General features: G+C 45.1%; 1 protein-coding gene and 1 non-coding gene across 2 annotated transcripts; both read right to left on the bottom strand.

Moving 5' to 3' along the window:
* Positions 1 to 573: 573 nt before the first annotated feature.
* On the bottom strand, positions 574 to 10294 carry RANGRF (RAN guanine nucleotide release factor; the record flags this gene model as incomplete). Its single annotated transcript, XM_015828074.1, has 4 exons — positions 574 to 939; positions 2617 to 2711; positions 4373 to 4520; positions 10178 to 10294. Coding segments are annotated over 4 exons (490 nt in total), but the record flags the coding sequence as incomplete, so codon positions are not given.
* Positions 8085 to 8156, bottom strand: TRNAA-UGC. Its single transcript has one exon. It is a non-coding gene; the product is annotated as a tRNA-Ala (tRNA).
* Positions 10295 to 11437: the final 1143 nt, after the last annotated feature.

Here is an 11437-nt window from a genome sequence, read left to right as displayed (position 1 = left end):
TTCGTGTCCCTTGACACTCAAGGACACAGTCTGGCCAAAACTCAACTGCACAAGCAACCTCAAATTTCATGACAAAACACGTAAAGCCTAGAAGAGATGGAATTTGAAGGAAGGAAAAAAAAGAAGCAGGAAGGAGCAGTCTTGCTTAACAGCAAATTACCTTCTGTTTTTACGTTTCTTTTCTTAATCTTCTTTTCTTTTCTTAGTCATCTGAGGGTATACAGCTACCCCAAATAAAAAGTATCTCTTTGGCAGTTGATGTGTACATTATTTCTGTGGTTCAGGCTCCTTCCATTACAGAAAGTGTGAAAAACACTTGTGAGTGCTAGATTGCAATCTAGTGAATTATCCAGAAGGTAGGTAATCCCAGTTTGCTTGGATCACATGTAGAAGGACACTAGGAAATAGTTGGAGAGGTGAGTAGAACTACCCTTCCTACAGTCTAATGTGTTTTTCAAAGTTGGCGACTTTTAAGATGCGTGGACTTCAACGCCCAGAATTCCTCAGCCAGCATGGCTAGCTGGGGAATGCTGGGAGTTGAAATCCAGGCATGTTAATGTCAAGCTTGAAAAACACTGGTCTAACGCAATCCTAAAGCAAAGCAAGTTGGCCTGAGTTTGCTTTTTACAAGGAGAACGTCCTTGGGCATTCAGCGTCCACGTCCTCTTTTCCGTCGAGGGATGAAGGAAGACGATCCAGATACCGGAACCGGCGTTCTCATCTAGAAAGCCTCTGAACCGAACGGCCCTGTGATCACGGCCGGGATGGAGCAAAGCTGGATTTTTGGCAAATGTAGACAGAGAAGCGTCTTAACCGAACAGGCCAGGATCCAGGAGCCGCAGGCTACACACGAAAGCGTGGAAATGCTCCACTGTCCAAGGAGGTCGAGAGAGGGCCAAGGGGACCTCTGTGCTTTGCGCAGCACTGGTACTCAGAGGGCTGTCTCAGAAGAAAGAGGGAAGAAAAAGAGGTTGGTCATCACAGGGCAGAATTGCAAAATGTCTGCCAAAACCCACACGCCATCAAGCTGACCACCTTGCAGCCTTTGGAGCGGGCAGACCCTCCCCCAATAGAGGTAGTCCATGCCTTAGGACCAAAATTGAACCCAATTTTGTTTATTATTGCTGAGCAAGGCAGTTCAGTGAGTTTTAGCAATAGCAATAGCAATTCTTAGACTTACATACTGCTTCACAAGTGCTTTAGTCTTCTCTAAGCGGTTTACAGAGTCAGCCTATTGCCCTCCAATAATCTGAGTCCTCAGTTTTGCCCCATTTTTAAACCTTTCTGGCCACAGTTAAGTGAATCACTGCAGGTGCTAAGTTGGTAACACGGTTAAGTCAATCTGGCAGCTAAATGAATGTGTGATGGGAGTTAGACATACACTATTGTAATAAGAGCTGATAAAGCATGGCGGGAGAAGGAACTGGGCAGAAAGCCAGCATTTCAAACTAATTGGAGAATGTGATTTATGACTGTTAGTTGTAGCAGGGAATTGTGCTTTGATCTATGTGCTGAAGGGAGGGGAAGTCAGATTTTGGCTTCCCCTATGTCAGTGTTTCTCAACCTTGACAATTTTAAGGCATGTGGACTTCAACTCCCAGAATTCCACAGCCAGCATTGCTGGCTGTGGAATTCTGGGAGTTGAAGTCCACATGCCTTAAAATTGTCACGGTTGAGAAACACTGCCTATGTATTCTTTAAAGTAAACAATGCCTCAAAGTTTTCAAAGAGTTTCATCTTTCAGAACCATGACATTAAGCCAAAATCTGACTTCCCCTCCCTTCAGCACATAGATCAAAGCACAATTCCCTCCTACAACTAACAGTCATAAATCACATTCTCCAATTAGTTTGAAATGCTGGCTTTCTGCCCAGTTCATCAGCTCTTATTACAATATTGTATGTCTAACTAACCACCATCACATTCGTCCCCCCTCCCCCAGTATCCTCTAATTCTAAGAGTAAAGTATAAGAAAAAAAAAAGGCTGCATCTCCATCTGTTGTCAAAGCAAGAACATCCAATGTTAGCAGCGTTGACAGAATGATTGTCAATTGAGGACTACTTGTATTCCCCAATTTGGAGGGAAGGACGGTGGAATTTCAAAAGGTTCGCCTTAAGAAAAAGGGATTGCCTATCTTTTAAACACCCCTCAACTTCTTTAAAACGAGCCGAGGATGTATTTAACACACGCTACACAGCTTGTGTGACCCTAAAAAATGTCAGAGGCTCACTCTCTCGGCCACAAGGATATTCTGACAGAACAATTAATCAGTGGAACGACTTGTCTCCAGACGTTGTGGGTGCTCCAACACTGGAAAAGATTGGACAATCACTTGTCTGAAATGGTTTAGACCAGTGTTTCTCAACCTTGACAATTTTAAGGCATGTGGACTTCAACTCCCAGAATTCCTGAGCCAAACAGCCAAGGTTGCCTACCCCTGGTTTAGATTAAGTCTCCTGCTTGAGCAGGGGGTTGGACTAGAAAGCCTTCCAAGGTCCCTTCCAATTCTGTTATTCTCTTAATTTTCACTCCTCCAATTTAACTTTTCCCTTTCTCTCCTTCCCTCAGAGCAGTTAGTGGTTATAGCCTTGTGGCAGGCAGAGGAGATAACTCACTTAATCCAGGTGGGGTCATTGAAGGTGACAAGCAGATCCGTTCCGTACTGAGGGAGGCGAAGCAGCACCAAATGCACAGAGACATCGTTTTTGGCCTACGTACCAGAAAACGGAAACAAAACATCGATCAAGGCCTCTCATTTTATACAGGAGGAGGGTGAAAGTAGCTTTTGAAATCATGAGGGCTAGCCCCTCTTCTTTAAAGAAGGGCATATTCACAGGAAGGGGACACCACCACGTCAATTGGTTCTGTTATGTAAGCCAAGCAAGGCCAATCTGGTTAATTCCAACAGAGCACAGTGGAAACAAGTTTTGTGTCATGTCTGAACGAGAGATGGGACAGGCCTGGAAAAAAAACGGAAAAATTGGGGGGAGGGGAATTTATCCAATGATAAATTATATATCTATGACATGGTATTCAAAGACTTTCATAAAAGATTTCTGAGACTTGTTGTAAAGTCTCAAATTACTGTATGTTCTCTCAGCTGAAGAGAAGCCAATCCTGCCTCCAAAAATCGTGGGTGCTCCATCACTGGAGATTTTAAAGAAAAGACTAGACCAGGGCTTTTCAACCTTTTCACCCATTGTACCACTTTTATTTATTTATTTATTTATTTATTTATTTATTTATTTATTAGATTTATATCCCGCCCTTCTCCTTGCGGACTCAGGGCGGCTAACAACCGGATAAAATACAAAAAAATCACACTACTGATTAAAAAGTTAATTAAAAGGGAAATATTAGTAATTGGTCTAATTAAAATTATAATTAAAACCCCCTCTAAAAGGGATAGGGTTAGGGTTTAGGATATGGCAACATCCGAGTACCACCAGTCGCCTAGCAAGGTGTCAAAAACTTGATGACCAAAAAAAAGAAAGGAAAAAGTGATAAAGTACAGGTAGTCCTCGACTTACAACAGTTCGCTTAGTGACTGTTTAAAGTTACAATGGCACTGAAAAAAGTGCCCCCAAGCCACAGCCGAACAAGACACCTGCCTACCTGCCCGGCGGCGCTCTTCCTCCTGTCCGAGGTTTTCATTGTTGTGAGCATTTCTGTTGAGGATTGGCAACGGGGGTGGGGTGGGGGGTGCTTGGTTTTTATCCCCCCCGTCTGCTGGGTGGTTGCAGCAGGTTTTGGTCACTTCACATGACCCTGGGACACTGACCGTCATAAATATGAATCAGTTGCCAAGCATCTGAATGTAAATCACAAGACCCTGGAGATGCTGCAACATTCCAGCTGATCGGCATTTCTTCTGGGCTCAGCAGAAGCGCCAGGATCAGCGCCGAGCTCCAGCTGGAGCCTGGCGCTTCCGCTGAGCCCTGACAGCCCTGCAGCTCCAGCCATTTCTCGCTCAGGCTTGTGTGGTGCTGCCACCGGTTCAGCTCATTCCCCTCCCCTGCTACCACTTTTCTAGGATGGTCGCGTACCACCTGACAGGTGCCAATGTACCACAGGTGGTACCCGTACCACTGGTTAAAAAGCCCTGGACTAGACAATCACCTGTCTGAGATAACAAGAAGAAATATTACTATTGGACAATGTGAACAGCCGTGGATGAGGACGAGGGAGTCTATTGTTTAACTAAAACAAGCCTTTGAACGGGAAAACCAGAGTTGGTTTTGCTTCTTCTGTGCCAATGTAGATTTTCAGTAAAGTATTATACACTTGGTAAAATCAAACTCCCAGGAGTTTGTTTTCTGGAAATGCCAACTGGACAATTGACACCCGTCCCCCAGTAACCTCGCCACTCACCTCCTCGTTGAATTTAGCGACCTGCTGGCGGCCCGCCAGTTGCCAGGAGCTGCTGCAGCCTTCGAATGCCAGAAGAGCGGGCGCAAACTGGGTTTGGCTCAAAATCTCCGAATTGGCAGAATTGCCCGCAATGTCTTCAAAATGAAACCTGGTGGGAATGGGGCGGTTTAAAAAAAAAAAAAAGAACGGACGTCTCTCACCGACTCTCCCCTCAATGAGTCTCGCGCTAAGAGGCAAACTTTATCCACAGGTGAGGCTATCCCAGGTGAACCCCTTCCGCAAATTTCATAGGCAATTTCATGGAGAAATTGCAAAATAGCCCGAGCTATGGACGTTCTTAATATACAGTAATCTTCAACTTACGTCCACAATGGAGCCCAACACTTCTGTTGCTAAGCGAGACATCGGTTAAGTGGATTTTGCCGTTTTACGACCTTTCCTGCCAAGGCTGTTAGGTGAATCACTGCAGTTAAGTTAGTGTCACCGTTGTTAAGTGAGTCTGACTTCCCCATTGACTTTGCTTGCAGAAGGTCGCAAAAGGGGATCACGTGACCCCAGGAGGCCGCAACCGTCATCAATATGAGTCAGTTGCCAAGCATCTGAATTTTGATCACATGACCGTATGGATGCTGCAACCGTAAGTAAGTATGAAAATTCCTCATAAGTTACTTTTTTTCAGCGCTGTTATAACTTTGGTCACTAAATGAACTGTTCTAAGTCGAGGACTACCTGTAATCTTATTATCTTTTACCCCCCCCAAAAAACAGCATTAGAACACACACACACACACACACACACACACAAACAGAACTTTTCCTTTTCTGTTTATTGTTCTATTATTCTACTTTCACTTTGTTTAAATTTCCTTTTTTTCTTTCTCATGTTTTTTAATTGTCGCAAGCCACCTAGACTAGCCGTATGGCAAGAAAGATGGCAAATAAATGTAACAATAACAATAGTAACAATAGCACATTTCTTGTAGTAATTCCTAACCAGACCGTGAAGCATTTCAAACCTTACGCTAAATAAAGCAAGCCAGGATTTCATCACACTCTAGGAATGCTTGTTTTTAAGCATTCAAGACAGGCCCGTTTTAAGCTCATTTAAGGACTGTGATTAGACACACAAAGAATTTTGTCTCTGGTCAGTGGCGGGATTCAGCCGGTTTGCACCACTTTGGCAGAACCGGTAGCTAATTTTTTGTTGCCCAGGCACAGAATGGACTTCCGGAAGCGTCATCCACACAGAGAACCGGTTGTTCACATATTTGAATCCCGCCACTGGTTAATACCATTTCAATCTACTGTTTCTACTGTGGACAAAGATGATAAATATGTCTAGCCTATTGGAGAAAACGACTAGGGGTGGACATGATAACAGTCTTTCAATATTTGAGGGGTTGTCACAGAGAGGAGAGGGTCAACCTATTATCCAAAGCACCTGAGGGCAGGGCAAGAAGCAATGGATGGAAACTAATCAAGGAGAGAAGCAACCTAGAACTAAGAAGAAATTTCCTGGCAGTGAGAACAATTAAATCAGTGGGATGATTTGCCTTAAGAAGTTGTGAGTGCTCCAACACTGAAGGTTTTAAAGAAGAGATTGGATAGCCATTAGGAATAGGAAAAGGTGNTTGTGAAAACTGCTCACAGTTTCCTTTATTTGACCCAAACATTACAAGCTGCTGTTGTTAGTCTTTTGTTATTGTTAGTTGCGAAGTCGTGTCTGACCCATCGCAACTCCATGGACAATGTTCTTCCAGGCCTTCCCGTCCTCTACCATCTTCTGGAGTCCATTTAAGCTCACGCCTACTGCTTCAGTGACTCCATCCAGCCACCTCATTCTCTGTCGTCCCCTTCTTCTATTGCCCTCAATCTTTCCCAGCATTAGGCTCTTCTCCAGTGAGTCCTTCCTTCTCATTAGGTGCCCAAAGTACTTGAGTTTCAACTTCAGGATCTGGCCTTCTAAAGAGCAGTCAGGGTTCATCTCCTCTAGGACTGACCGGTTTGATCGCCTTGCAGTTCAGGGGACTCGCAGGAGCCTTCTCCAGCACCATAGTTCAAAGGCCTCAATTCTTTGGCGCTCCATTTTTCTTATGGTCCAATTTTCATATCCATACATTGCAACTGGGAAAACCATGGCCTTGACTATGCCTACTTTTGTTGGCAGGGTGATGTCTCTGCTTTTTAGTATGCTGTCTAGATGATACTGTCCATGGGGTTTTCATGAAAAACCCTGTTCAGCTATGTTGGATTCGCACAGCTTAGATACAACCCGTGCAGGGGTTTGAGCAATGTTTTTTCAACTGCTCACCCTGGGCTTTTCTGGCGAGAGCTTCTGCACCAGAGACAAATTCCTTGTGTGCGTGTGTCTAATCATACTTGGCCAAATAAAGTACAGGGAGTCCTCAACTTACAACAGTCCGTTGAGTGACCGTTTAAAGTTACAACAGCACTGAAAAAACGTGACTTATGACCGTTTTTCACACTTACGACCCTTGCAGGATCCCTGTGGTCACGTGATCAAAATTCAGACGCTTGGCAACTGACTCATATTTATGACACGGTTGCAGTGTCCCGGGATCACGTGATCCCCTTTTGCGACCTTCTGACAAGCAAAGTCAATAGGGAAGCCAGATTCGCTTAACAACCGGGTTAGTAACGTATCAACTGCAGTGATTCACTTAACCACTGAGGCAAGGTCATAAAATGGGGCAAAACTGACTTCACAAATGTCTCACTTAACAACAGAAATTCTGCCAACAAAAGTGCGTATAGTCAAGGCCATGGTTTTCCCAGTGGCAATGTATGGCTGTGAAAGTTGGACCATAAGGCTGAGTGCCAAAGAATGGAGGCCTTTGAACTATGGTGCTGGAGAAGACTCCTGCGAGTCCCCTGGACTGCAAGGCGATCCAACCAGTCAGTCCTAGAGGAGATCAACCCCGACTGCTCTTTAGAAGGCCAGATCCTGAAGTTGAAACTCAAATACTTTGGCCACCTAATGAGACAGAAGGACTCACTGGAGAAGAGCCTGATGCTGGGAAAGATTGAGGGCAATAGAAGAAGGGGACGACAGAGAATGAGGTGGCTGGATGGAGTCACTGAAGCAGTAGGCGTGAGCTTAAATGGACTCCAGAAGATGGCAGAGGACAGGAAGGCCTGGAAGAATGTTGTCCATGGGGTCGTAATGGGTCGGACACGACTTCGCAACTAACAACAGGATAGGATAGGATTTTTATTTCTATTTTATTCTATTCAACCCCCATCCCAAATTTACTAAGTGTTTGGTGATGGCTTCCCAAAGATCAGCCAGGTTCATCTAAGTCAGCGGACCATTTCACGGGGGTCGCCAAGCAAGGCTGTCCGCCATTTTGTTTCCCCTTTTCCGGTGGGTGCCTTACCTCCCTTGAGCTGGGCCAGCTGGTGGTCGGCCTGCTCCGTCTCTGCCGCTTGCCAGCTACGCCTCGGCCGGCGCAGGGGGCGGAACCACGCATGCGTGGCGCTCCCAGGCAGGGAAAGTCCTCAACTTACGACCGGTTGGGTAGTCCTCAACTTACGACCGGTTTAGTCCTTGACTTACGACCGGTTTAGTCCTCGACTTACGACCAGTTGGGGGTCGCGGCATTAAAAAGGTTGAGAACCACTGATCTAAGTGCTGCCTCCTGGCTGTAACATTTTGTATTTTTTTTTCCTCCCGAATAAGGGAGTTGTAAAAATGGAGATGCTGGGAATTGAACCCAGGACCTCATACATGCAAAGCATGCGCTCTACTACTGAGCTACATCCCCTTCCAGTTCTATCTGCCAGAGGTTGCTCTTCTCCATTACAACAGTAGTCTCTCAATATTATTTCCCCCTCTTTTTATTTTTCAAGGCTTTAGCAGTGAAGCCAACATTTTAGCCTTTTGCTACATAAAGTAGTTAGTTACTGAGTCCCATATAAGTGTTGCTAAGACTAATTAGCCATCGATTAATTAATGCCACTCATATACTTCTCTAGCCTGGGAATAAGCCAGTCTGGAAACAGATTTGCTTTCCAGAATAATTGCCGGGAAGTAGATTAATTTATGCATTAATTAAAATAACATACTGGTGGCCCTTCGCTAAACCCGCGGCTGAGCCAAAATTTCCGTGGCTAAGTGAGATAGTTGTTAAGTGAGTTTACCCCATTTTAGAGCTTTCCTGCCACAGTTGTTAAGGGAATCACTGCAAATGTTAAGTTAGCAACACGGTTGTTAAGTAAATCCGGCTTCTCCGCTGAAGGTTGGGAGGATCACTGAAGGTCACTGAAAGTCACAAAAGGGGATCATGTGACTCCAGGACAATGCAACTGTCATAAATATGAGCCACTGCCAAGTCTCCGAAATCTGATCACGTGCAGCAACAGTCATAAGTGTGAAAAACAGTCATAAGTCATTTTTTTCAGTGTGGTTGTAACTTTGAATGGTCACCAAATGAACTGCTGTCAATTGAGAACTACCTGTACTTACAGTCCCAAGCAAAATATGGGTCTGGCAAAAGTTCTAAATTAAACTTTGGACAATGCTAGATTCTTGAATCCAGGACCCTGGACACGCAAGCTATATATGTGATCATTGAGCTCTATTGCCCTCCAACTCGTTAGCTATTTTTGTTAGAAATTTTTAGTAGGTATGCATTTATTCATTTGCATGTATGTATGTATGTGTATATACATATATACATGTATATGTCTGTGTGTGTATATATATATATGTGTGTGTGTGTGTATTCATAAATATATATATCATCTATTTATCTTCTATATCTATCTATCTATCTATCTATCTATCTATCTATCTATCTATCTATCTATCTATCTATCTATCTATCTATCTATCTATCTATCTATCTATCTATCATCCACCTGTCTGTCTATGTCTGTCTGTCTATCCACCCGTCTGTCTGTCTGTCTGTCTGTCTGTCTGTCTGTCTGTCTGTCTGTCTGTCTGTCTGTCTCCGCCCATCAGAAAAGAGTATGATTTTGGGAGACATAAAAAAAAAAACCTCAAATCACGTCTTTTCACTGAAAGTGCAGGAAATCGGATCAAAAAGCCAAAGATAAAACTCCCACAAAATCCCTTTGCCTTCATGTGCTCCATCATTGCCACAAGCACTTGCCAAATCCAATCCTGCTTTTTTTAAAAGTCTCGCGTATCTGGGAAATTACAGATAGGCCTCGACTTACGACTGGCCACTTAGCAACCATTTGAAGTTAGAATGGACTCGACCCAGATTCAAAATTGTGATGTCTGCCCCCTCCCTCCCCCCCCCGGGTCAGGTCACTGTATTTTGGGTGCTTAGCCACCGGCTCCCACATATGGAAGCTTGCAGCGCTCTGCAGTCATGTGACCATGATTTCCAACCATTTTTCCCCTCCCCGGAAGCCAGCATTTACTTCCTATTTCCTGGAAAAAAGAAACACCCCATAGTAAACAATGGGTTCCCTTAAGAACCGCTGTGTTCATTTCACAACCACCATGTTTGCTTAATGCCTGCCGCAAAAAATTACACTGACCCTATTACATCCAGTTACTTAATAATCTGCTTTATGACCATCACAACTTACGACCATAACTAACAGGCTCCATTACGGATGTAAGTCCAGGACCTATTAAACCTCTTACAGAAGAAAGTAGGAATATTTGCATTCCTTTAATACGTTCACAGTCAAGAGGTCCCTGAGTATACAAAGAGTGTAATTTTGCCCCGGGATTCGTTTTTTCCAAGCAGGCTTTAAACTCCAGCACCAATTTGTTCCCCAGTGAGATGTCCAATTTTGCACTACCCACCTGGCGGCATTTTCATCCGCCACCCCTGCTTGGTATTCCAGCAGTTCCACAATGATGCTCTGATCTGTGTTGGGGTGAACGAAGACTTCCTGGTTGTCAGGTACCTGACGCATTTCACTGCGAGGAAAAGGATAGACGGGGAGAAGAAATTAGGGACAACCAGCCACTACGTCTTTGTGAGCACGTGGACCTTCTAAAAGCAGAGGTCCCCAACCTTTTGGGCACCAGGGACTGGTGCCATGGAGAAAGGTTTTTCTGCGGACCAGAGGGGGTGTGGTTTTGAATACTGCCTGCATCCCGAGGATGGAGCTTTGCTTGTTTGTGCGGCCCACTTGCTGGCATGCTGAGGACCAGTGCCGGTCCACAGACCAGGGGTTGGGGACCCCTGTTCTAAAGACCTAACAAGCAGCCCATTGTCTAGATCAAGGCTTTTCAACCAGTGGTACATGTACCACCTGTGGTACATTGGCACCTGGCAGGTGGTACGCGACCATCCTAGAAAAGTGGTAGCGGGGGAGGGGAATGAGCTGAACCGGTGGCAGTACAGCAAAAGCCTGAGTGAGAGATGGCTGGAGCTGCAGGGCTGTCAGGGCTTAGCAGAAGCGCCAGGATCAGCACCAGATTCCAGCTGGAGCTCAGCGCTGATCCTGGCGCTTCTGCTGAGCCCAGAAGAAGCGCCAATCAGCTGGAATGTTGCAGCATCTCCAGGGTCTTGTGATTTACATTTAGATGCTTGGCAACCGATTCATATTTATGACGGTCACAGTGTCCCAGGGTCATGTGAATGACCAAAACCTGCTGCAACCACCCAGCAGATGGGGGGAATAAAAACCAAACACCCCCCCCCACTCCACCCTGCTACCAATCCTCAACAGAAATGCTCACAACAATGAAAACCTCGGACAGGAGGAAGAGCGCCGCCGGGCGGGCAGGCAAGTGTCTTGCTCGGCTGTGGCTTGGGGGCACTTTTTTCAGTGCCATTGTAACTTCAAACAGTCATTAAGCGAACTGTTGTAAGTCGAGGACTACCTGTACTTTATCACTTTTTTCCTTTTTTTGGGGGGTCAAGTTTTTGACACCTTGCTAGGCGACTGGTGGTACTCGGATGTTGCCATATCCTAAAAGTGGTACAATGGGTGAAAAGGTTGAAAAGCCCTGCTCTAGATATACCCAATTCCTGCAACCAATCAATGCAGAGAACAGGACATGGCTGTTATTTTCAAACCAGAATGTCTAAGAGCCTTTAGTTTGACTCACAAG

Source organism: Protobothrops mucrosquamatus, unplaced genomic scaffold, assembly GCF_001527695.2.
Source record: "Protobothrops mucrosquamatus isolate PMUCROS unplaced genomic scaffold, P.Mucros_1.0 scaffold4207, whole genome shotgun sequence".
NCBI lineage: Eukaryota > Metazoa > Chordata > Lepidosauria > Squamata > Viperidae > Protobothrops > Protobothrops mucrosquamatus.
Note: the sequence above shows the minus strand (reverse complement) of the source record. Positions and strands in the feature narration are given on the sequence as shown.